Source organism: Monocercomonoides exilis (genome assembly GCF_001643675.1).
Source record: "Monocercomonoides exilis strain PA203 chromosome Unknown scaffold6-2077815, whole genome shotgun sequence".
NCBI lineage: Eukaryota > Preaxostyla > Oxymonadida > Polymastigidae > Monocercomonoides > Monocercomonoides exilis.
Genome location: NW_027150551.1, coordinates 1,016,269 through 1,040,330, shown reverse-complemented (window position 1 = coordinate 1,040,330; position 24,062 = coordinate 1,016,269). Strand labels below are relative to the sequence as shown.

General features: G+C 36.3%; 7 protein-coding genes across 7 annotated transcripts; 3 read left to right on the top strand and 4 right to left on the bottom strand.

Annotated features, from left to right (window-relative positions):
* Positions 1-606: 606 nt before the first annotated feature.
* Positions 607-2,337, bottom strand: MONOS_464 (putative protein phosphatase 2B). Its single transcript, XM_067874730.1, has 7 exons — positions 2,235-2,337; positions 2,145-2,166; positions 1,925-2,058; positions 1,792-1,872; positions 1,666-1,727; positions 1,492-1,614; positions 607-1,358 (listed from the first exon to the last, which is right to left on the bottom strand). Exons 1-7 carry the CDS (start codon positions 2,293-2,295, stop codon positions 1,005-1,007), a joined length of 837 nt encoding a protein of 278 aa, XP_067733854.1. The 5' UTR covers positions 2,296-2,337; the 3' UTR covers positions 607-1,004.
* A 2,076-nt stretch (positions 2,338-4,413) lies between these two features.
* Positions 4,414-5,754, bottom strand: MONOS_463 (uncharacterized protein; the record flags this gene model as incomplete). The annotated part of the gene is made up of 1 exon (XM_067874720.1): positions 4,414-5,754. One exon carries the CDS (start codon positions 5,752-5,754, stop codon positions 4,414-4,416), a length of 1,341 nt encoding a protein of 446 aa, XP_067733853.1.
* A 351-nt stretch (positions 5,755-6,105) lies between these two features.
* Positions 6,106-7,995, bottom strand: MONOS_462 (uncharacterized protein; the record flags this gene model as incomplete). Its single annotated transcript, XM_067874710.1, has 4 exons — positions 7,933-7,995; positions 7,744-7,774; positions 7,648-7,684; positions 6,106-7,600 (listed from the first exon to the last, which is right to left on the bottom strand). The coding sequence occupies exons 1-4, from the start codon at positions 7,978-7,980 to the stop codon at positions 6,106-6,108; spliced, it is 1,611 nt and encodes a 536-aa protein (XP_067733852.1). The 5' UTR covers positions 7,981-7,995.
* A 407-nt stretch (positions 7,996-8,402) lies between these two features.
* Positions 8,403-13,392, top strand: MONOS_461 (putative phosphatase; the record flags this gene model as incomplete). Its single annotated transcript, XM_067874699.1, has 2 exons — positions 8,403-8,519; positions 8,594-13,392. 2 exons carry the CDS (start codon positions 8,403-8,405, stop codon positions 13,010-13,012), a joined length of 4,536 nt encoding a protein of 1,511 aa, XP_067733851.1. The 3' UTR covers positions 13,013-13,392.
* A 1,488-nt stretch (positions 13,393-14,880) lies between these two features.
* MONOS_460 (putative phospholipase A1) lies at positions 14,881-20,472 on the bottom strand. Its single transcript, XM_067874688.1, has 4 exons — positions 20,346-20,472; positions 20,160-20,302; positions 20,006-20,088; positions 14,881-19,943 (listed from the first exon to the last, which is right to left on the bottom strand). The coding sequence occupies exons 1-4, from the start codon at positions 20,413-20,415 to the stop codon at positions 15,467-15,469; spliced, it is 4,773 nt and encodes a 1,590-aa protein (XP_067733850.1). The 5' UTR covers positions 20,416-20,472; the 3' UTR covers positions 14,881-15,466.
* A 5-nt stretch (positions 20,473-20,477) lies between these two features.
* MONOS_459 (putative glycoside hydrolase) lies at positions 20,478-21,705 on the top strand. Its single transcript, XM_067874676.1, has 4 exons — positions 20,478-20,683; positions 20,741-21,042; positions 21,108-21,264; positions 21,332-21,705. Exons 1-4 carry the CDS (start codon positions 20,529-20,531, stop codon positions 21,477-21,479), a joined length of 762 nt encoding a protein of 253 aa, XP_067733849.1. The 5' UTR covers positions 20,478-20,528; the 3' UTR covers positions 21,480-21,705.
* Positions 21,706-21,953: 248 nt separating this feature from the next.
* Positions 21,954-24,054, top strand: MONOS_458 (uncharacterized protein; the record flags this gene model as incomplete). The annotated part of the gene is made up of 4 exons (XM_067874665.1): positions 21,954-21,980; positions 22,131-22,610; positions 22,705-22,845; positions 22,980-24,054. 4 exons carry the CDS (start codon positions 21,954-21,956, stop codon positions 23,943-23,945), a joined length of 1,614 nt encoding a protein of 537 aa, XP_067733848.1. The 3' UTR covers positions 23,946-24,054.
* Positions 24,055-24,062: the final 8 nt, after the last annotated feature.

Sequence of the window (24,062 nt, the reverse complement as noted above, 5' to 3'; positions counted from 1 at the left end):
AAAGGACAGAAGAGCAATTCTTGAAAATGTTTCCAATAAGAGTGACAAAAGTGCATTGCCCAGAAAATAGCAAAGGGGAATGAGAGATGGTTCGCAGTGATGAAAAAGAGCTTTGACTTAAAGTTAAATGATTTGCATTTGAGCAAAGAACAATTGAATGTGCGTAAAAATCATGATTTTTATGGACCTCAAGAGAAAAATTAGTAAGCTCTAAGTTTCCACATGATATAAAAGATGGGGAAGCCCCTTCATTGAGAACAGAACAGAAATAAAGACGAAGTTGAGAACTCTCTTCAATAACAGCAACTTTAGATTTTGAACGGGACAAAAACTCCATATTATCGCATATGCATGTTGTATTTGATAGTTGGAAAAGATGCTGCGAGGTAGAATAAATCAAAGGAATTTCAAAATTTTCTGTTTTTGTAAAAAAGAAAATTTCCAAAAGCAAAGGCAAATATGAATATAATAGCATTTGCTAAATCAATCGCATATATTATGCGAACAACAATATATTCGTTGGTTAACAGTTTTTTTTCTACATTACGAAGAAAAAAGTTCAAAAAAAACTGTAATCATCAACATAAAAAATAATGGTCATAAAAATTTTTTGGAAATTCTGCAGGGATATCAGCAATGTTAACATTCATGCAATTGAAGAAAAAAATGCAACCTTTTGCAACAATGATAAACATAAATGAATCTTCAACGAATTGCGTGAAATACTTTCAAAAAAAGAATAACGAAAGAAAAAACATCTATACATTATAAATGTGAATTGTTTAAAAAAGCATTGAAACATTCGAATATTTTATAATAAGTCTATTGAAAAACGAAAATGACAAAGAAAATATCTCTGCAATCAAAGTCTAGCGCTGCTCCGTTTCATAAATAAATATTTATGATTCATAAATGAGTGGGATTGCTTTGCGATGATAACAACTGCATTATTTGAGGGCATCTGAATGAATAAAAAAACAGAAATTTCACAAATGCGGAGATTTTCAGTGATCGGGCGGGTTCTTGCGGGGGATGGTTTGTCGTGAAAAAAGATTGCCCCCACTTTTTTCATCAATTTCCGGTATATCAATCTCATTTTTATTGTGCTCTTTTTGAGTCTTCCACTTGTAACCTTCAGCTTCTCTTTCTTCTTGAAGCTTTATTGAATGGATCATTTCTTCTTGACCCCTCGAAATTTCTTCATCTGTCATTTTCTCTAATTCTCCACACTCAATAAGCGTTCCGTTTTCTCTATCACATAGAGCATTAGGTTCAGTGTCTTGTGACTCGGTAAATTGATCTACGAGATTCATTCTTTCCATTAAATTCGTGAAGAGCATTTCTCTGCTAGTTAAGACCTTTGAAAAGGCGAATTGAAGAAAGAAAATTTTTGTTTTAAAGATAGAAATATAATATATAAAAACACATTTGTGAAAATAATAGAAAGTTGTCAGATGATCAAATTTTTCCCAATTCAAAAAAATAACAAACTAAAATAAAATCATCAAATGAAATTTTGCCCATGCCAGATGTGTCTGCATCGAGAATTGTTCTGTCTACAAGTTGTTGAAGTGCTCGATCACAAATATTTGTTCCTGTCATTGCTTTTATTACCTGTTGTATTTTCAACAAAATATTTGAGGAATTATGAAAAGAAAAGCACACATAAAACAATTCTCCATTTGATATGTACCCATCATGATCTACATCATATATATTGAAAAATACTTGATGTAATAATATTAGAAATAAAACATCAAAAAAACTTTTTTGTAGCTAAATTAACGATACATTTTAATTTTTCTTCAACAGTAGCATCCGAAGAAAATGTGGAGATTCCAGTTATGAACTCTCTGAATTCAACTTCTTTGTCTACATCATTTTTTACAATAATCATTACCATTTTAATAATAAAATGAAATACCATGATTAACATCAAATATTGCAACCAATCGGGAGAGAAGTGGATTATCTGCAATTCCAGGTATTGCTTGAAATTCTTCAAGAGTAATTGTTCCGCTTCTATCAGTGTCAAGTTTTCGAAAACGTCTGTACATTCTGAAAGTGAATGTTGATTCGGAAGGTGTACACAATTTAAAAAATTTTTAGCGTGTATTTTTGATATAAAGAATATGAAAGATGACCTTCGTATTTCTTCTTCAGTAACTTAATAGATACAAAAAATGATATTGAAACGCTAATAAATTCAAAAAAATAAAAAATTTCCACCACACAAGTTGTTTGCGATACCAATGTATTTACCTCTCGATCAGAAACTGAAAGTTCATTTCCCATTCAGTTATAAATGCAAATAATAATAAATAAAAATGATCATAAGCCTTAATCGGTTTAGATTTTTATTGAAGAAATGAAGTTCAAAACAAAGTTCAATATCTTTTCTTTCAAATATCAATTTTTGATAAATGATTCTAATTTTTTAATTCAATCGAGAATGTATTATATCATCGAACATGGAAATATATCCGCATTTTTTTGTATTTATTGACTCAAAAGAAACAACCTAAAAAAATCACAACAAAAACTGAGTTTATTTGTATTCATATTAAAAAATTTTTTGTTGGAACATTGGATGTATTATTATCGATTTTCAAAGGAGTTTATTCATTTTCTCTAAATTTCAATTATTTTCTTTTTCCAAATATGTCTTAAAGCTATGTAAATGAAAAATCATTTGAAATCAACGGAAGAAACGAATTCAATTTGTTCTTCTTTTATTGGATAAAACAAGTTTCGAAAAACTTATGATTTGGCTGATCCTTTTTGAAATCATATTTTCGTTCGAGTTTTGATCAAAAATTTAATCTCAATGGGATTTTGAAAAAAATGAGTTGAAATAGGGAACACTTATTGTTTATGATATTGCTATTGCAAAAACTAATTTCGACAAAAATCCCATTGAAAACAAAATTATGATCAAAACTCGAACAAAAGTTTAATTTCAAAAAAGATCAGCCATGTTATGAGTAAAACATTTTTTAGTTCTTTGTGCAAAAAAAGCTTGAAAGTTCAAAATTTCCCCCATTTATTAATTTATATGTGACAGACGAATTATTTTTCACCTTGTCTTGTCACAGAAACATAATCTTCAGGTTCAATCAATCAAAAAATTTATTTATCAATCCATGCCATTCTTTTGTCAAAATTTGCCATTCCACAAGCCAAAATACTTGAACATTTAATCAGAAAAGTGAGTTCCGCTCTTGCTGAATTTGAATTATGCAAAGCAGAAACTTATTAAATTATCAAATAATAATTTTGATATGAACATTCATGATTTGTGAATTTCAAAAAAGTTACTCAAAGTAGGAATAAATAAGAGATTATAATTGAATCCATATTTTTTCTGTGAAAAATTTCGGTTGGTGAATTCATTTAAGATAATAATAAATATATTCCGAAAATAAATTACTCCTTTCAAAGATAATTTATTCCTGAATATCATCAAAAGCTTTGTCATATTTAATTATTATTTTGAAAATTTCATATTAAAGAATAATTCATCTCCAAAAAAAGAAAACCTTTGAAGGATAAACACTCTGTAAATAGAAATGACTACAAAAAACATCACCCAGACGAAAAACTCAAAAAAGGTTTTTTGAGCAAATATTTTTTGTGAGTATCGAGAAAAGGTTTGCTTTTGAAATACAAAACTTTGTTATTCAATCTCCAAAAAGTTAAAGAGTATTTATAAAAGTTTGTTATCCTATTTCAGAAAAAGTTTTCGCCAATTATGATTTTTTGAATGATGTATTTTATGTTTATAAATATTAAAAAGTCAATTATCAATATTTATTAAAAAAGAAATGGATTTTCTATGATAAGATGATTATCAAAAATTTTGAATTTTTAAAAATCTATCTATTTAACAAACCAAATTGAAAAACTGAAAAATAAAGAGATGAAACTTTTATGATAAGACTCTTTTAACATTAAAATTTGAATATAATCAATTAAAAAAAAAAAAAAAGAAAAGAAAAGAAAAGAAAAGAAAAGAAGAAGAAGAAAAGATTCAGGGATGAAAAGTTACGAAGTTTGAACAGACAAATATATATAATAGAAACAAAAATCTCAAGATGTATGGCTGAAAAATAAAAGCAAAAATCATACAGCTATATTAACTGCAATCATATTTTCTCGTGATGTTAAAGAAACTTTCTCTATACACCAAAGACAAAAACCTTCAAAAAACAGTTCACCATTAAAAATTCGTTTTTTAAAAATTGAAAAATATTATAAAATTTGTTGGAACAAATACGAACAAAGGATTCTCTAGAATGAAAATGTTTATAAAAGCATAAGGAAAAAAAAAAGTTTTTTATCTTCTTTTTATAAATAATCAAAACAAAAATGAAATCAATAAAACATATTCATATTTATTTTGAACCATAATTGTTAATTAGATATATCTAACGTCTCATAATAATAATAACGATCTTCAGAATGACGACTGGAAGATGAAAACAGATCAACTGGTGGTAACTCAAAACTAACAGATGGAAGCTTACAGAGAAAACTGATTTTGTCACAGTCTTTAAATAAACCTAAATAAACCCTAAACGTCTTTGGCAAAGTTCCAGAACAAAACCAAAAAAGTTGAATTTCCCTTGTTTGAGGTGTTGCTTCAACAAGATCACGGATTCCTTTTTCTTCGATAATGTCATCAACCATTCGAAGAAGATGAGCTCCTACATTTTCTCCTTTCAATAATTCTTCTTTATCCTCGTCAAGGTTTATCAATTGCAGTTGGCATTTTTTTGGTACTTGATATTCATATTTTAATAGACGAGGCTCGTGATCAAAACACACATCTGTTTCTACCATTGAAGTCAGCTGGAAATCGATTGACCGAGCTAGTTGCCAATGTCCTGCGTTTTTGTCTTCTGCACTTTCATTCACAGAAATCAACATTTCATTGTATTCAGTTCCTTCTTTAATTCGCATTTTTCTTGCAGCATCTATGAAGATTATGCATTTTTCACGTATCTCCTGGACCGCATAAAATAGTAATTGCGGATCAGTGTCTCTGCCATTGACCAGCCACTCAAAAAGAACATTCACATATCCCATTTCAAATATAAACGATAGTTCTTTCCCCACATTTGTCAACATATGCAGCACAAACACATCAATCACTTGCTGAACAGATTCAAGTGTTTGAATCTGAAAAGCATCGCACTTCAAATTCAGAATACCAACAGGTGATTGCAAAGGAAAAGGATGCTTCATTCTGTTGACCAACCTTTGAAAATATGGACAAACGACAATTTCTTCACAATCAAGATCTTCAGGTGGATAAATAGCAGAAATACACTTTAGTGTGTGATTAAAAGATAGTGCTGCAAAAGAATAATGATACAATGGAACAGTTATTTTGTCTTTTCCCTCAATAGGTTCATAATCAAAATTATTACTCGGATCATAATGATGAAGCATGTTCAGCAAATGATACAAGAATTTGTCCGTTTCGTGAAAATGCAATCTCTTTTTCAAGTTATAATCGAATTCATATTCTGTTGCCGTTTCATATTTCGTAAACAAAGGCATTTTCACTCGATTGAAAGGCAAATATTCTTTGTCAAAATTTTGTTCCTCATTTTGAAGGTTTGATGTATTGCTTGTACAGACGATCATATATTCTTCCTCTTCCCTTTCCTTTTTGCTTTCTTCATCTTTCGCAGTAACTTTTTTCATTTCCTCTTCCACTTTGTCCAAATCTTCCATCAGCTGCTTCATAAACAACGGTAAAAAAAACTTCTTCGACTTAATTCGGTTATAGTAACAAAGTGCTTCAATGCAACTACTTGACAAACAGAAAAACAGTTGATCTGGAAACCTGTTGAAATGAATTCAAGTGCAAAAAAAATATATTAAGAAAATGTGCAGTCCACAATAATTCGAATAAATAACAAATTTCTTTCAATATAAGTAATTTACATACTTGTTCAATCTAATTAACAAGTTCATTACTGTTATGAACAGACCATCAGAAAGGGGGATATAATTTGGTGAATATGCTGGGCAGTCGTTAACGTGAAACAATATTACAATGCAAATAATAACAATAATTATTTTAAAAATTTATTTTCAAATGATAGACCATTTAAAGAAATTGAAAGATGCATATAAAAGATACAAACTTTGCACTTTTATAAAATATTTGAGGCAATAAATACAATCTTGTATCTGAAGAATATTAATATTTCCATTCGATAATTCAATAATATCATCATATTCATCGATTTTATCAAATGAATCATTTTCTTTCTCTCCTTTAGAAACATCTTCTTGTGAATTCCTTTTCTTTCTTTTCAAATATTCCTCTTCCGCTCCTTCTGGAAGCATCAACCCATCGGCAATAACACGTACATAGTTGCTTGAAGATTTGAAAGAAAACAAGTATTCCCATTCGCTTGAAAGAGCACGAATTGCTTTTAAACGAACAGAATATGGCAGAAACGACTTCGTCTTCACTTTTTGAAATGCAGATGCTTGTGATAAATACAATTCTGTTCCTACCCCTGGCTTTGAAGTCGAGGATTTCATTTTGCAAGAGCAAGCTTCAAACGTAGTTTCAGGAGCTAATTCAACTTTTTGTTTTCTTTTTTCATCGCAAGGATGTTGCTCAGCGCTTGCAACAATGATTTTTGTCTTCTCTTTTTCTTTTTCTTTCTCTTTATCATTCATTTTTCTATTATTATCATTTTCACAATTTTCATCAATTATTCGATCTTCTCTTTGAATCTTTTCATCTGCAACCTCGTTCAATGGTGAAGACAAGCACATCTCTTCTTCTTCCTCGATCTCACACTGAATACTGGGACGGTCCATGAAAGGTCGTGAATGAGTTTTCATTTCTTCTCGAACAATTCCTCTGATTTTATTTCCCACTGCAATTTCTCCCAAAACAGACTCAAAATTGTACTTTTTAAAATCCTTCTCCCAATCCAAATATTTCTTTTTTTGAATATTTTTCCCCATGTTTTGTGCCAGCTGTAATGAAGTTATAGCATCGGTTAATCCTTCACAGCTTTGACATCGCACAAGAAGCGAATCAATCCCATCAAGCAGATTATTTTTCCACATCGCCCAAATGCCGTCTGCATCTGCCATCTTTACAAAGTTGAGAACCAGCCGCGACAGAGCTCGTAGGACACCGTCTTCTTCTGAGACAAGTATTCGTTCCACAAGATTTGAAATAATTCCACCATCAAAGATCACACTTTGCAAAAGTGGTGAATTTAGAAAATCTGATGTATACTGAGTTTTTGCTTCAACACTTTTTTTAATAGAACTAACGCGCTTTGTTCTTTTTTCTTTTGCTGATGGCTGCATCTCAACCTTCCTTAATTTTCTGTGCCGTGCAGAATAAGATAATACATCAGTTATTTGTGCCATTACAGAAGCGTATGATGTGATAACTTCATCGTTCGTTGATTCTTTAAACACAGTTTTCCCTTCTTTTAAAATATTATTTAGTATATAAGGAGGAACAACTTCCATCTTTCCAACAAACTGATTTAATAAAGAGTCGATTTCTTTTGAGATCACAATCAACTCATCAGTTTTACCTTTTAGTATGCTAGAAACCTCATTAAAGCGTTTTTCATTAAGCTGATAAAATCACACTGCAATTGTGTCAATAACTCACTTAGTGCTTTTGTCGCTGTTATAATTTAAAATTTGAATCGCTAAAAAATTGAACTTACAAAAGTGAAACCACACTTTCATTATCAACGACTTCTATTATTGATTCCTTTATGTTTTCAAACGAATTACCATTTTATTAAATGTCGTTTCAATTTTTTGAACGCATAAAATAAAATTTAAATTTTAAGGATGTTAATTAACAAAAATCATTTAAAAATTTGAGCAATTACATCACTTGTTTATAAAAAAATAAAAAATCTGTACCTTAAATAAAGGAGGTGATATTTTGTTGTTTTGTCTTGTGGATCTCATTTCAAAAATTTGTGTATGGGTTTATCGTTTCAATAATCGACAACAAATAAAAAATTCCTCAGTTAATTCTAGCAAAGATTAATTTATAAGAATTTTTTTTGACCGTTGCAAATTTATGTATTTTCGCTCATTTCTTCAATTAAAGAATTTTTTCTTTTTGTTAACAAAATGATACAAAAAATATAAATATCTATGCAAAATGTGTTATAAAAGTATTTGAAGAAATCAAAAACAATTACTCGTATTCAAATGTCAATGAATTCAATAACTGTTTGCGGTGATTTTCACTAAAAAAAATTTTTCTTTTGATGCGATTTTTATAGCATTAATTTTTTTGTTATATCATTATTGATCTTTTTCTTTACAAGATTTTGCGTTTGATTTTCGAAAAACTTTTGTGAAACGAATTTCTTAATTTTAATATGAAAAATCAAAATGGTGGAAAGGAAGAGCCTGGAATAGTGAAGCCTCTTCCTCCTGTTTCTCGGATCTGCTTGAGTTTTTATTTGGGAGGAATGGAAGCTGCGACATGTCAAGAAGTATTTTGAAATTCTTTGTGAATTTTATAATTGATTTATGTTATTTTTTGATATTTGGATATTTTATGTATCAGTTTATAACATCAAACCATATCACACATATTGTCAATTGCGCAGGGACGCAAGTTTCAAACCAATTTTTGTCATTCGGAAGAGAATACCTCACATTTTTCTTGGAAGACAATGATCAATCGTATTTTTTTGATAAGGATGATTATAACATTACAACTCTTCATGAATTTGTTGGAGAGGCACTTGCTAATTTTGATGCTGTTTTAATTCATTCCTACAATGGTCAATCGCGCTCTCTGTTTGTTGCAGCTGCTTGTTTAATGAGACGTTATGGATGGCTGGCTGAAAAAGCTATTAGTGTTATTTCTGTTCTACGCCGAACAAGAATGCGTCCTTCTTTTGAAAAGCAATTAAAAGAATTTGAGAAGAATCTTCCAACTGTTGCATTAACACCACAATTGTATGAAGAAGCGTATGTGCTGGAGAATACATATTTCAATGCGTGCTGCTCTGTGCTTTGTAGTGCCCCGCATCTTCGTTCAAAGACCCGTCTATCATTTAATAAGCATGTGAATGTTCTCGATTCTACAGATTCCGAACAGCAGACAGCACTTACACTTGAAGAGACATTTTCGCAGATCTCTTTGACGTATGAAAAAGATAAGTCGGGAAGTGATGCATTTTCACTTGAAACAACAAACGGAAGGCCCACAAAACAGCAATTATCTCAACAGACTGATATGCAACTATCCGAGAAAGGGCAAACGCACTTTAAAAGCGGATTTTCGAGCAAAACTCGTTTTATGCAAATGCCACGCTTGACGTTGGTTTCGCCATTTAGCTCGCCTGTGTTTGACGAGCCATCGTCGCTTTTCCCTTCGAGGCAGAGATTGACTGAAGACGAATCAGACGAAAGTGTTCAGCCGTGGCATTGCAAGGACTTATCAGCCAATCCACACTTGGCGCCTCTTCCGCCCCTACGCTTGCCTCAAAGCCCGCCGGCGCGAAAGAACCAGCAAACATCACCTTGTGTGAACAGCCTGCCAAAAAGTGCTGGCGTCCATCTTTCTCGTCCTTCTGCGCCTCCTCTTTTGAAGTACCCACCACAGTCAGTTCTGCTGCAGTGCATGAGCCGCGCCCACTCAGACTGGCTGATAACGCTGCACAAAGTGTCACAGTACCACCGAAAGCACAGAATCTGCGTTGGAGAGCACAGAGGAAGCGAACATTCAAGCAAAGCCTTGTTGGCTGGGCAAAAATCACCAGAGCAGCCAAAATTGGAGAGGAAAAGGCAGAATTCTGTTGACGTGCTGAATGGATCTTTGCTGTCGCTAAGTTCTGAGCGATCGGCAAAGAAAGAATTTGAAGAGAAAGTGGAAATGAATGAGCGAGAAAGAAGAGAAGGAGGAGATCGAATGGAAGATAAAGAAGAGAAGAGCATGCACTCAAGGATCAAGAACAACACACAACGAAGGTTTTCTGATTCAATTGATTTGAAGCCGAAGCACACAGCAGCTAAGTTGCTTAACTCACCACAGATTCCGCTTGTGACTGAGGTTGTGCCGTATGACAGCTCCAAACGAGTCAGAAGTTCGACGGTGATTCAGCCGTCGTCTTTGTCTTCGCATTTCCCCACGGTTATCTCAGCATCGAATGCAGCAGGTGTGGCTCCTGTGTCTTCATTGCCAGACAACAAGAGAGAGGAATCGAATGGATTGTCTAATCATCTGCAGCAAGGGCAACAAGGACAGCACAGACACTTTCACCATCATTATCACCACTGCGAAACAGAAGACGAAAGAAACACAACTTCTTCTGTGAAAAAGGCAAATGAGGCGAAATGTCGCGAAGATTGGGCAAAAAGTGAAGGAGATGGAAGTAATTATAACAGCGATGAAAGAGTGGACTTGCTCATTCGAGACAAATGCAAAGCAGAAAGGAGATTAAGAATTAAGCGGGAGCTTGAACAAGAGCTTCAAAGAAGGAAGGAGAAAAACAAAGCAGACAAGTCCAAATACACTTTGAAGCCGCTGTCGACGTATGTGACTGCTGTAGACACGTCGTTCGGAAGCCCTTCGCTTTCGTTTCTGGGGTCGAGTTCAGAAGAAGGCGGGGATAGCATCAACAACAGCATCAGTGTCAGTGTTAGCAACAGCAATGCCTGTGGAGAGAATGCGCTGAGCGAAGACACAGTCAAATCCCCTTCATTTATCGTGCTGCCTGCCTCATCCATCTCCCACGGCGCAGACACCATCCAGCCATACGACGGATTCCGCGCAAAACATCTGAACAACTTGTCTACTGCATCCCTTTCCACAGCTGCCACAGCAGCTTCCTCTGATTTGCTTTCTTCATCATCATCATCATCATCTTCATCTTCCTCTTCTTCTGTCATCACATCTCCACCAATGTCTCCACTTGCTCCTGCGAACTTCGGAGGTGTTTGCTGTGGTTATGGCTATGGAGGCAGCAATGCTCCAATCAACCAGCTTTCAACATGCTCTGTGATTTCTCTGCTTTCAAAGGCGATTGAGGACTCATCGGCTGCTGAACAGACAACTTCTTCTTCTTCTTCTTCCACATCTTCTCCTTATAATATAACCTCAACTTCACCCAAAGAACACACAAAGTCAATGTCCTTCTCAAACAACCCTGATGCTTATCTTCCTTCTTTAAGTGGCTCCAAGTCAAACAAAGCACCTCTTCGTTCGCTTTCACAGACGGCCGTTCAAAATGCGCCTGTTCTTTCGACTCCGCCTCGTCCCTCTGCTTTCTGCCTGTCAAATTCCAATGCAGTGAGCATCACTTCTACAATCCCCCAGTTCCCGTCGCCTTCGCTTACCCCGGGCTCTGAAACACCTTCTCCTTCCACGCTTCCACCGTCGTCGTCGTTTCCATCGACTTCTTCATTTCCTTCTTCTTCCCCGTTCCCAACACCTTCTCCTTCTCCTTTCCATTCCCCTTCCCCTTCTCCTCCCTCTCCTTCCCCTTCCTCTTCGCCTTCTCCTTCACCAACGCCATCACCTTCCCCTTCCTTTTCGCTTTCCCCCACATTCTCACCAGCTTCTTCCCCCTTTTTCAGTGCTGTTTCGTCTCCTCCTCACTTCGACCATCTGTCTTCACACACAAAACCTGCACCAATTGCGATTCCGAAGCTGAACTTGTTCCATTCCAAATTGGCGTCGAAGCATCCGATGCAGAGCGACACTTCAGCCAACATGTCTTCGCACTCACGCATCTTCCTGCCGCAGCTGCACAACCCGTCGCATTCGGTCTCTTCTCTGTCCAAATCTGATGACAGAACAGAAAACAGATCAGAAAACAGATCAGAAAGCAGATTCGACGACAGAGCAGACGACGCATCAGACAACCAGTCAGACGGCAGCCCGCGATGGCAGGCGGTGCCTCACTCTCCTTATTTCTGTGAGTGCTCTTCACTCGCGCCTCGCCCACCAACCCCGCCGACCTCTCGCTCCACTGCCACCTCCCGTGCTAACATCGACTTCCAGGCGCTTCCATTCAACCCGATTGTCGAGACACGCATCACACCCACAATCGCTGCCTTGTCAAGCGTCGGCTCGCATTCGCTCCCGTCGCTTTCGCTTTCTTCCACAGCAGCAGCAGCTGCTGCTTCTAGTTCATCTTCGCCATTGGTAGCGAAACTATCCTCAAAACCTCCGCTTTTACAGTCCTCGTCGTTTTCGCTGGCGGGTTTGGCTGCGCAAAAGTCTTCTTTGAAACAGATGGAGTTTTCTAATTCACCAAGTCAAACGTATTTTGGTATGTCTTCACCATTGGGCTCAACTATACTTCCTTATTGCGGATCACCTTCTTTGACATCGCAGCCTTCCACATCATCTTCTTCTTCAACTTCTTCTTCTTATTTTCTTTCCAGTTCTCCTGTGTTTACGTCTTCCTTTGCTTTGCCTCCATCTTCTGGTGTGCTGTTCAAAAATCCGCAGTTGCAAGCGCCTTCACACCCGAATCAGATACAACACCAGCATCGCTCGCCAAATGCACTTTCGTCTCCATCTTTGAATTCGAGTAATGACTACAGGTCGATGAATTCATCTTCGTCTTCATCATCATCATCTTCTTCTTCATGTATTTCATCCTCTTCCTCTTCTTCCTCTTCTGCTTCTTGTAATTCTGCTTCTTTCTCCTCCTCTTCTAATCTATCTTCTTATCCCAACCCTTCTTCCATCACTTCTCCTTCTCCTTCGCCTGCATCTTCTCCTGTTCTGTCCTTTCTTCCTTACAAACAATACAATTCCTCCGGTTGTTCCGACAGAAAAGTCTATTTTTCCACCGAAGCACAAAACTCTTCCTATTTTTCCTCTCCTCCAATGTTTATTTCTTGCACTCCGCCTTCAAATGCTTCGTATTTTCCAGATGCGCCGCTCACGAAAACCAAACATATGCCTCATTCACTGCCTTCAAGCCCAGAAAACCCTGGTTGTTTTACAAAGAAGAAAGAATAGCTAATCTTTTTTTTATTTCTAAATCAGTTTTATTTGAGAAGGCGCAAAGTGGACATTTGCATTTGTCAACACCACACGTTTCAATCTATTTCTGTCTATTTCCATCTGTCTGTCTGTGTATGTATGCCTGTCTGTATGTATATGATGAACATTCTACCAATTCCCCAATTAAAATTAATGTCATTTGGAATATCTATTGAAACGTGTATTACAAACTATCTTGTTCCTGATGCATTTGTGAAAAAGAAAAGAATAACAGTATGTTGATAAAGATCAGGTTTTTGTTTGAGCAGCACAGAATTCACAACGTCACAGCCCTTTTCCCCCATTGTTGTTGTTGTTAGCAACACAATTTTACAATTTTCACTGAAAATTTTTATGGAAAAAAAAAAGAATTGTAAATGAAAAAGTTACAATCATAATTAGATTGGATAGCAGTGTTAGCTCTGCAGTCCTTTTCATCGCACCTCATTCATGTTATGCTTCATACGACCAAACATCCTTCATTTTCCTGTTGTTACAATTGAACTTCTTCCTTTTTGTTTAAATGCTGTTAAATTGACATCATTTTTAATTTCTTTTTGCTCAGAACATCATCATACTCACTTGCAATGATCACACAAGTTATTTTTTTGTTACAGAAAGTCTTCTTTCGGAGCATTTTTTCAAGCAATGCAAACGCACACGCAATTTTCCAGTCCCTCCTCCATTTTTCCCACCTTTTTTTTAACTGCCAACAGTTATGCTGTTATTTTCCCATGTTCTGTTTTTTTGACAAGCTGTTCGCAATTTCGCTCATTTTATTCAACAACGTTCAAATTTTTATTTTTTTGATAATTCTATTTATTTCACTGATTGAACCAAATATTTGTTCTCATCCATCAATTGATTTGTTTTCATTCAGCGTTTTGTTCTTTATTGCTTGCTTTTCAATCTAATTCAGTTGGGTCTGGTTGTGTTAAGGATGTGCTTGTGATCTCCAATGGCATTACCGTTACAAATAAATGCTGCTCTTTGTGTGTGTTACTTGTGAAGTTTTTGTCCAATTTTGTGAGCAACTGAACAAAAATTGAGTGCGTGAAGTATTTTCTGTAATATTGTAAATCGATTATTTTTTTTTTTTTATGTTTGCTTTCGTTTATAATTTCTTATAAATAAAATAAATCATTTATCTTTTTTTCTTTTTATAAATATGTGTTTATGTTGTTTATTGATGTTTTTTTGTGTGTGCTTTAATATATGTGACATGCCTATAATTCTTTTTTGGTTGATTTGATATGTCTTTCAATGTATTTTATTTTTTTATTTTTTTTTATATTTTATTTTTTAAAGTGTGCCAATGGCATAGACAATTCTTTTTGCTTGTTTTCTTTTTTCTTTTTTTTAAATTGAAATTGATGTTTATGTTTGTTGCGTGTTGAATCTTTTGTGCCATTCATTATCAATCCGCTGAAAGCAAGCTTGAATGTGATATTATTTTTGGATCATTTGCAATTCTCTTGATTCATTCTGTGTTGTAACTTTCTTTCTTTTTTATTGTTATTTCAGCTTAATAATGGAGGTTTGTGTTATTTTGATGATCTCCTTATTTAACGATGTTTAAACAGTATTGAAGAATTTTATTGTTATTTTTAAAGTATTTCTAAAATTTTGCATTTTATTTTTTAGGATTTTTATTTGTGGATTACAAATATTACTCAAAAAGCAATTATGCGAATTGCTTTTTTAATTTTTTTCGTTTGTTCTATGCAATCTTGTGATTTTTCATTCTTTAACAGAAAGAAAAATTGAGGTATTTTATAGAAAGCTGATGGAAAAAAAAAAACTGTAAATAAAAATCTTTCTTTAAAGAAAATATTTATCTCTTTCTTTCTTTTTTTAATCCTTTTTTTATTTACCGCTCCATGAGAAATGCCGAAATGCTTTGGTAAGCATAGCAAATTCAAAATAAAAGGAAAAAAAAAATACTGCAAAAATCATACTTCAATTTAAAAATCCAAAGCTAAACACAAATAAAAAATGGAGTGATCACATACAAAATCATTTTATAATCTGTAAAAATATTCAAAAATTGAACATCCCAACTGAGGTGTAACTTAGGTGATAAAAGAAATTAAAGCAATTGCAATACTTAACGTCTTGACACCATAAAAGGCAATATCAAAAAAAATTATAAAATGAATAGCTGAAATCAACTTGCTGAAAATGTTTACATACAAATGAAATATTCTAATAAAACAGAGTGAAAATTCTTAAAATAAAATAGTGAAAAAGACTGCACCGAATTTTCCTAATAAATAACGCAACTTCATCTCGATTGATAGCTGAATACAAATAATGTTGAAAAAATACATTATTTGTTCCCAACCGAAATTTTGAAAAAAATGTGCCAAAAAGCTTTCTTTCATCCTTCTTTCTTTATCAACAAAAGCAAAAGCAACAATCATAATAATCTTATCTGTAATTCGGATACGGCATCGGCAAGTCCAAAATCGCACACAAAAGATTCATCGTCCTCTTATCCCACAAGATGCGTGTGTGATTCGAGCCTTTGATCTCAAAGCGCGCAACAGCACCCAACCTGTCATTCGCACCTGAGAAGCAAGGAACTGTCGTGTCTCCATCGATCTCTGTCCAATACTGTTTAGCATTTCTGATGACTCGGGGCGTCAGCTGTGCAAAAGCTGGGTGCGAAGTGAATGAAGAGAAGGACTTGTACTCTTCGCCTTCCAATCTCCCGTCTTTGTCGAATAGCTTGTTGTCTTCTGCATTTGTATTTGCATTCGCATTCACTGCAACTTCGCTATCTCCTTCTTTCTCACTCCCCGCTTTCGCTTTCTTCTCCTCTTTTACTTTCATCTTTTCTGCTTTTCTCCTCTCCTTTTCCTGCCTCCTCTTCTCTTTCCTTATGTCCTTCTTCCTCACATCCACCAGGCAATGCCACGCCGTCCCATTCCCCGAAGCGAATATGTTGAACAGCTTAATCCCCATCGAGTCCAAATTCAGCGGAAGACTCGAGAAATACCGAATGTGCTGCTGGATCGCCTGGAACGTGATTGGTGGAGTCCAGATCTCTCTGTTGATTGGACGGTGCAGAAACAGAAAGAGCTCCATCAGATTCTGCTCATACTGCGTTGGACGCCAAAGCGATGAGTCGACGACATTCGAAGGTGCACAGAAGAACAAAGACATTGCATTCTTCGCTGCTTTGGCAAGCTGCTCTTTCTCTTTCTCTTTTTCTTTCTCAGATTTTTTCATTTTTTTGCTGTCATTTTCTGAATCTTTTGCCTTTTTTTTCTTGTCTTTCTTCTCGTTTTTATCTCTGTTCTCCTGATCCAAGCAAACAGTATGCGCAGAATTCGTAACACCTGCAAAGCTATCGACTCTCTCCACACTTCGAATCACAAACGATTTTGTTCTGTCTTCTTCAGCTGCAGACGGTTGATGCTGATGCGAAGGAGATATAGCAGCAGCAGCAGCAGCAGCAGCACCAGAACCAGAACTTGCAATTGAATAAGAAGCAGAAGAAGAAGCAGAAGTCAAATTAGAAGTGCTTGTAGATGTAGATGTAACAGTTGAAGTCGAAATCGGAGCATAACTCACAGCAGGAAACAAAGAGCCTGGTGAAACAGAAGCAGAAGCAGATGAAGAAGCAGCTGATTGAGATGCCATCGTCTGCGGATTTACATAATGTGATGAAACTTCTGTCGAAGCAGCCGAAAATGTGGACGACGACTCTTCTGCTGTTGACCTGAAGATGGTTGGCGATGACGTGAACGAAGGCGAAGACGAGGAGTTGCTGCGAGAGAAAGGCGAAATGGCAGTCGGGGTGGAAACATGGAGTGAGTCATACCGCGGAGATAAGGAGCGAAGCAGAGAATTGCTCGATTCATTGGAAGATTGTGTCAGGCTCGTCTGACATCGGTTGGAGTCCCTGCTTTCCTCTTCTTCGTCCTCTTCGTCCTCATCCTCTGACTCAGACTCAGACTCAGACTCAGACTCATCTTCTGCATCGTCTCCCTCATCTTCTGCTTTCTCTTCTGCATATTCCATCAGATCCTTGTCTGAAAGAGCATTCAGCGACAGCAGCGACTGTCCAAACGATGTTTGCACACTTTTCTCCTTCAATGAAACATCTGTGCTTGTTTGCAATGTACTTTCATTGTTTTGTCCATTTCCCCCATTTACTGAATGATTCATGCCAATCGTCTTCTTCTGTGCATGTTGATACGGCCGCATGAAAAGCAGCGGCGACGACTTCGCATTGAAATACGATGCAAATGATGCATTTGAGCACGGTGAGACTGAATGTTCCGGTGTATACCCAATCGAATGAATAGAAGAAGGCGTTGAATATGCAGATGATGAAGCTGATCGTACGAGATCTGAATGGAGTTTGACGCCACTTGCTGGAAAGACGACATCATTTGAGGAGTCTGTCAGGATCTGGGGAACTGAGTTGCTCTCTGACTGAGGATAAGGCAGTTGTTGTTGCTGCTGTAGTTGTTGTTGAGACTGATATTGCTGCTGATTCTGCTGCTGTTCTTGCCCTTGTTGATTTCCTTGCACTTGTTGTTGTTGCGACTGCTGTTGTTGTTCTTGTGCCGTAGCAAGCGACGATGCAGAAGAAGAAGGAATCGTGTTTGACCCATCGATGTTCTGCGACTCGTTCGACCAGAGTGGCTTTGCTCTCTTTTCTCGCTTCTTTTCAGACAATTTGTGCTGCTTTGAAGAGCTGTGGAGAACAGTGTGGAAGGAAGAAGGCTCCGGAAGTGGGAAGCCTGGAAGAAATGTGGTGTGGAGAGGAGAAACAGCAAAGGCAGGCGAGGAGACATATGAAAGATGGGACATTGGAGTTAGAACTGCGTCAGATGAAGTCGAAGGTGAAGAGGAAGAAGAAGAGGAAGATGTTGACTGAGTTGAAGGAGAAGATGATGAAGGTGAATAAGAAGAAGTTGAAGAAGAAGGAGATGAAGATGACGATGAAGAAGTATGTGTAGGTGTTGTGCCATGATCACTGAAGAGTTCATTCAGTGGAAGAGTCGGCTGTGGAGACAGAACTAATGGAGATGATCGGATGTGCTGAGGATACTGATGCAAGTCAACTGAGTTCTCTACAGCCACAATTGGAGAGCGTGGCTGGAAACGAAGTGCTGAGATGGGCCCGTATTCGAGTGCCAAGCGGCTGTCTGCCAGCACTTTAGCTGAGTCTGGCAGCTGGGCAAGCTGCATGACATCACCTTGTTGCTGCTTGTTTTGCTGTGATTGTGGTTGAGACTGGGATTGTGTATTTGATTGTGATTGAGATGCATTCTTCTGATGATTGCTGTTGTGGTGCTGAAGCGCCTGTGCGAGCTGAGGCGACACGTTTGAGAGAGAGACGGCCGTGCTCAGCTGAGAATGGTCAGAAGGAGAGGAGGAAGAAGAGAAAGGCGACTGATTGCACTGTGGCGTGGCAGAAGACAAAGTAGACATGATTCCAGCATGATGGCGAGGGGAACAAGAAGGCTGCGAAGAAGGAAGCTCTGAATGGTGTGGGGTGTGGTGAGCAGTCTCGTTGAAGGAGGATGATTGGTCGTTGGAGGTGAAGGAGGCAGTAGGCTTGCTGATTGAAGGGTTGATGAGTGTGGAGAGCAAAGAAGTTGAGGTGGAGGATGACGAAGGAGGAAGAGATGGAAGACCAGAAGCAGAAACTGGAAATGCTGAAGAAGGCGAAGAGTTTGCATCGTAGTTGGAAGGAGAAAGTGATATTTTATTCGCTTCGTTCTCATAAGCATCCAAAAACGCAGCATTTGCAGCAGCAGCATCTTCACTGCAATTGTCTCTTTCTCTGAGCACATCTTCGTCTGCATCGAGGAGAGGCGAGTGGTGTGGCGGTTCAGGGATGAACTGGAACACTTCATTTGGGTCTATTCCTGCAGAGTTGTCTTCCTGTGCATCGAGATCCCAGCAGAAGCCGTTCTTGTCGACGTGATACGAAAACCAGAGGTAGTCTGTGAACTTCGTCTTTTTGTGGCGCTTCCTCTTTCCCTTTTTTGATGCTGTTGCTTCCTCCGCTGCCACCACCGCTGCCGATGATGCTGCTGCTTTGTTATCTTGCTCTGTGCTCTTTTTGTTGTCTGATGATTGCTTTGGGTCTTCTTTTGCATCTGTATTGTGAACGGCTGAATCAGAAGACAAAGAAATAGGCGAAGAAGTAGTTGGAAGTTGATTTGAAGAAGGCGATTGTGAAATGTTCGTGTTATCATTTCCATCTGCAGATGGAGTGGCAGCAGAAGCAGAAGCTGCTAAATCAGAAATGTTGGCTTCTCCCTCTTTGCATTCAGCTAGGAATTTATCCTTATCAAATGCCTCTGTTTGGCTCTCCTCATTCAGTGATTTCTTTCCAGCTCCTTTAAAGCCCTCACCTTTGACTTCTTTGTCTTTCTTATCCTCTTCTTCACGTGTGTCTGACGAATCGTCGTCTATTTCTACACGAATTCCAAGTTTTGGTGAGAACGGGACGTTTTCTGGCTGAACAAACCAGTACATTCCAAAAGCAGTTGTCGCAACGTTCCACATCGATCTTTCTTTCATTATAAACTCTGGCATCCCAAGTGCATATCCGCTTAAAAACTCCTTTAGATGTCGAGCTGCCCCTAAAAAGGGACAGGCAAGTGCGATCCAGCGATTAATTCTTTGTGATGAGAATTCTGGATGAAGCTGAAGAAACAATCGAAAAAGTTGCCCTCCCAACGAATGAGTCAAGACTGTAACTTGTTGTTGTCCGCACGCTTGATACGCTTGCTCAATTCTATTCAACAAGTTTTGCTGCGTTGAATGAAGTGATAAGTCTTGCCTCCAATCAAAAGGGAATCCAAATAAATTAATTCCTGGTTTATAACCATTATTTTGCAGCAACATGATGATGTCGTGGAAATATGTTCGATAGCTTTATAAAACATTAAAAACATGAATCAAAACTTTAAGTTAAATGGTGAATGCGTTGCAAACTCATGAGGAAGTACTGAACCTGGGAATACTTCATCGCAAGCATAAAGACCAAAATTGTCATCTGGTACATACACAATATAATCCTTTTGCATTGATAAGATTATAAAATTTCATGTTGATAATATTGGATCCAAAGTGGCAAATTGAAGCAAACCGGATCTAGACATTCGTAAACAAGAGATTTCGTATTAACCTTTCCAACCATGAATCTTTCCATTGTTTGATCTGCAATTGTAATGCGTGGCCATATTGTGTGTGTTTCCCATGTTTTTTTATTTCGGACCTTCAGGATGCTTCCTGTTAAAAAGTTAATATTTGAACAAACACTAAATACAGAAACCTCCACATCCCGGAATCAATACTATTGCAGGATATACAGGTTTTTTTTCAGTGTCCGATGATTCACTCATGCTATTTGTGCAACTTCAGAGAAATATATTTGCTATAAATTCCCAACGTTGATCATTAGCCCGTATTATATATTTTATCAGAAATAAATTAACGAGCTTTCATTAATTAAGTTATGTCATCATCTGAAAAGGATGATAATCAAAACATTGTTATATTTGGGGAAATAGCAGAAAAAAGTGAACTTGAAACACCAAAAGAAGGAAGCATATCTGACAGAATTTATGTAATGCAAGTTCCGGAAATCGAGGAAGTTCCTACACTCTTTGAGTATGGAAATTTGCAGTCAATACATTTTCTTTGTTTATTTGTTTGCTTCTTTTTCAGATGGAGCGAGCCTACTGGAAACGAAGCAGTTTATATAAGTGGAACATTCAATCAATGGTCAGAGCGCATCCCTATGCATCCAGTTCGCGTTATTGAAAAAACAGAAACAGGAGAGAAAATAGCAATTCGGTGGCGACTTGTGTATAATCTTAGTCCTGGAACACATGGATTTCGATTTATTGTTGAAGGGAAATGGATGTTAAATCCGAAATTAGCAATTGGTCAAGATGACTTAGGCAATAAATTTAATGTCATTCGTGTTAGTCTACCACCTCCTCGCTCTCGTAGCCCCGATATTCCTTGTATGCATCCAGTTTAATATAAATATTAATTTTATTTTTTCATTATTTGTTTGCTTGAAAAAAAGATACTGATGTCATTCAAGATTATTATGCATTATCTCATCGCGATCGTCCAACGATTCTTCCAGCAGAATTGACTCAATCGCATTTAAATGCTTTCATCCCAAAAGGCACAGAACCCTTTTTGTTACCCATGCCAACAATTGCCTCAGTACAACATCTGTTTGAAAAATATTTGCATTTCAATATTTATTGGAATTCCTTTTTTTGTGAAATGTTTATATTTTAGATTTATCAGGCCAAAAGATGATGATGATGAGGATGAAATGATAACTCTTTCTGTTACCACACGTATACGACATAAATACATAACTTCACAACTTTATATGAATCCAACAAAATCTATTGGACTGGATTCAAGAAATAAAAAATTGTGAGATGTTTATTTTTCATTTATTATTTTGTTTTGTGTGTTAAAATTTTGGTTAACATCGATTCAATAGGCATTTCTTTTAATCATGCCCATTTGAAATATTTATTTTGAGTCTTTTTTTCCTTCGAAAGGCTTTATTATAAGAGCTTTTTTGGTGTTAAAAATTCGAATTTTTTTGTTTTTTTCGTTATTAGGGAATAGAAAAGATAGAAATAATTAAAGGATTTTAATATATACATCTTTTTTGTTATTTGATTTCATTGATGGAGAAATAATTTTTTTCATAAACCTTCTTTTTTTTCAACAAAAAAATTTAATGTGAACTTTTTTAATTTTTGACATTTCAAAATTGTTATTACTCATCTTTTGAGATGTCATTGGAGACTCCTTTTCCTTCTTTGTCATGCCACATGGCAAACATAAGAACACATTTTATCAATTTATCCAGAATTGATCATAAATACCAAAATATTTCACAATGAAGGCATCCAATCTCAAAAAGCCTGTTTGTAAACTTGTCTTTTTCGATCTTTTTAAGATTATGTTTTAAATCACGAAAAAAATTTGTCTTTTGTGAATTGATCTTGCTTCTTTAAATTATGAATTTTTATTGGCTGGTATTTCGAAATATATTATAAATGCTTTTTTATTTCAGAAAAGAGAAAACGCAGAAGTAACATCATCGTTGCTTCCTGATCTCAATGTAACTATTGTGAGTTTAGAAAATAGATTTTCAGCATTTGTCACATTTTTAGCTGCCCAAGAAGCCAAAATGAAGAGATCATCTGAAAAAACACCTTTATCTTGCCTTCTTATCTTTCGTTCTTCCGTTCCTGCTTCATTTTATGCACAGATATTGAAATTTTATTCGGACGATTTCAGTCTTTCTTCCACTCCAACAATATCGCAATATTTCGCTCATTTATCTCAAAGAAAAAAAGATGAAGCCATATACACATTCAGCAATACTGCACAGGGAGTTTCTTCAGTGATTTCAAAATCAGTTTCAAAAACACAAATAAATGTTTTGATTTGTGATGAAACAGCAATTGCAGATCTTAGCAACAGATTATCGAATCTGAGAAAGGACATTGTGAATTGGGTTGTATTTTACGATACTCCTTCGATACCAAATGTTTGTAACTATTATTTCTAAATTATTTTTAAAAAAGCTTCGAATTTTGTATTTGTTATTACAATATTTTCTCTCATATTCGCTTAACTGATAGAATTTACCAATTCATCTCACAGCGCTTTCAAAACTTGGTGGTAAGAAATTGTCATTGAATGCATTGATGTTTGTAATCGCTGAAGAAGAAGATATATACATGCCTGCCTTAGCAGAAGATAAAGAAGAGCAAAAAAAAGCTGTTTGCTTTTGTAATTTAATTAATGAACCAATTTATGATATTTATTTATTTACCAATAATTCATAATTGTCCTTATTTATTTTCGTTGAATTTCCTGTGCATTTGTTTATTATCTCTGACTTTGTACTTCCCAGTACGTTGTATCTTCTACCGTGCGCTATCCGACGCTTCCTAAAGCTCTTCCACACCAAAGAGCAATTTTGAATCTGTGTAACACTTCGTATCCAATGTATGTGCTTAGTCAGCATGCTTATCGTGCGTTTATTCGGGATTGGAACAGCAGAGAAGTGCCACCTGAGCAAAGAATGAAGGAAGAGAAAGAAAAAGACATTGTCAAGAAAGACGATGGCGGAGACGCAGAATTACTTGCTTCATTAGAGCTGGTTGATGAGAAAAAAAGAAAGAGGAAAGAGAAAAAAGAGGAAGACGATGTTTTAAAACAAGAAATAGATTCTATTAGTTCTTCTTCTTCCTCCTCCTCCTCTTCTTCTTCAACAAGTCCTTCTCAGACCTCATCAGAAGAGTCAGACGAGCCTTTGCTTTACACAGCCGACACGCCATTGTATCGTCCAGTGCATTCGATTGCTCCAACATCTCTATTCGCTTTGTTCCCTGCCTTGTCTTTGTCTTCTCTTGTGTCGCTTGCGCATTCCTTTGGGATTGAGCACCCGCCTCGTGTGGATGAGAATGAGGTGGCTGAAAAAAGAAAGAGAGAAGAGAAGCTGACAGACGAGGAAAGGAGACTGAAGAAGGAGAAAGAAGAGAGGAAGAAATTGAAGGCTCAGAAGAAAGCAGAGAAAGAGAAAGAGATCAAGAGAATGTTGGAAGACGATGAAAGCGACGAAGGAGAAGGTGAATATTCGTACTGGTCGATAAACAGAAAGCGAGTGAAGAAAAGCCTTCAGAAAAAGATCGAAAAAAAGCAGAAAAAACAAATGGAAAATCGAATGAGGAGGAAGTTGAAAAGAGTTAAAAAGGAAGAAGAAGCCATGAAGGCAAAGTCAATGAAAAATGAAGATAATACCATTGAAGAAGCCAATGGAAGCGATGACAGGAAGAAAGCTGCGAATGTTAAACATAAGAAGGTGAAAACAGAGTAATTTATTATTTTTGTTGCGTTAAATCGATTTCAAAGATCTTTTCATTTCTATATTTTTTCACTTCAAAAATTCGCTTCACGGATTGCTTAAAACACGCGCTTAAATGAAAGATTTATA

Coding starts and splice junctions, on each gene's coding strand:
- MONOS_459 (XM_067874676.1), top strand. CDS start 20,529: ATGTCATCATCTGAAAAGGATGATAATCAAAACATTGTTATATTTGGG. Junction 20,684..20,740: donor GAAGTTCCTACACTCTTTGA/GTATGGAAATTT, acceptor CTTCTTTTTCAG/ATGGAGCGAGCCTACTGGAA. Junction 21,043..21,107: donor TCGTAGCCCCGATATTCCTT/GTATGCATCCAG, acceptor CTTGAAAAAAAG/ATACTGATGTCATTCAAGAT.
- MONOS_460 (XM_067874688.1), bottom strand. CDS start 20,415: ATGAGTGAATCATCGGACACTGAAAAAAAACCTGTATATCCTGCAATA. Junction 20,089..20,159: donor TTTACGAATGTCTAGATCCG/GTTTGCTTCAAT, acceptor TCAATGCAAAAG/GATTATATTGTGTATGTACC. Junction 19,944..20,005: donor GGTTCAGTACTTCCTCATGA/GTTTGCAACGCA, acceptor TGTTTTATAAAG/CTATCGAACATATTTCCACG.
- MONOS_464 (XM_067874730.1), bottom strand. CDS start 2,295: ATGGGAAATGAACTTTCAGTTTCTGATCGAGAGGTAAATACATTGGTA. Junction 2,167..2,234: donor ATTGGTATCGCAAACAACTT/GTGTGGTGGAAA, acceptor GTATCTATTAAG/TTACTGAAGAAGAAATACGA. Junction 1,873..1,924: donor AATATTTGATGTTAATCATG/GTATTTCATTTT, acceptor AAAATGATGTAG/ACAAAGAAGTTGAATTCAGA.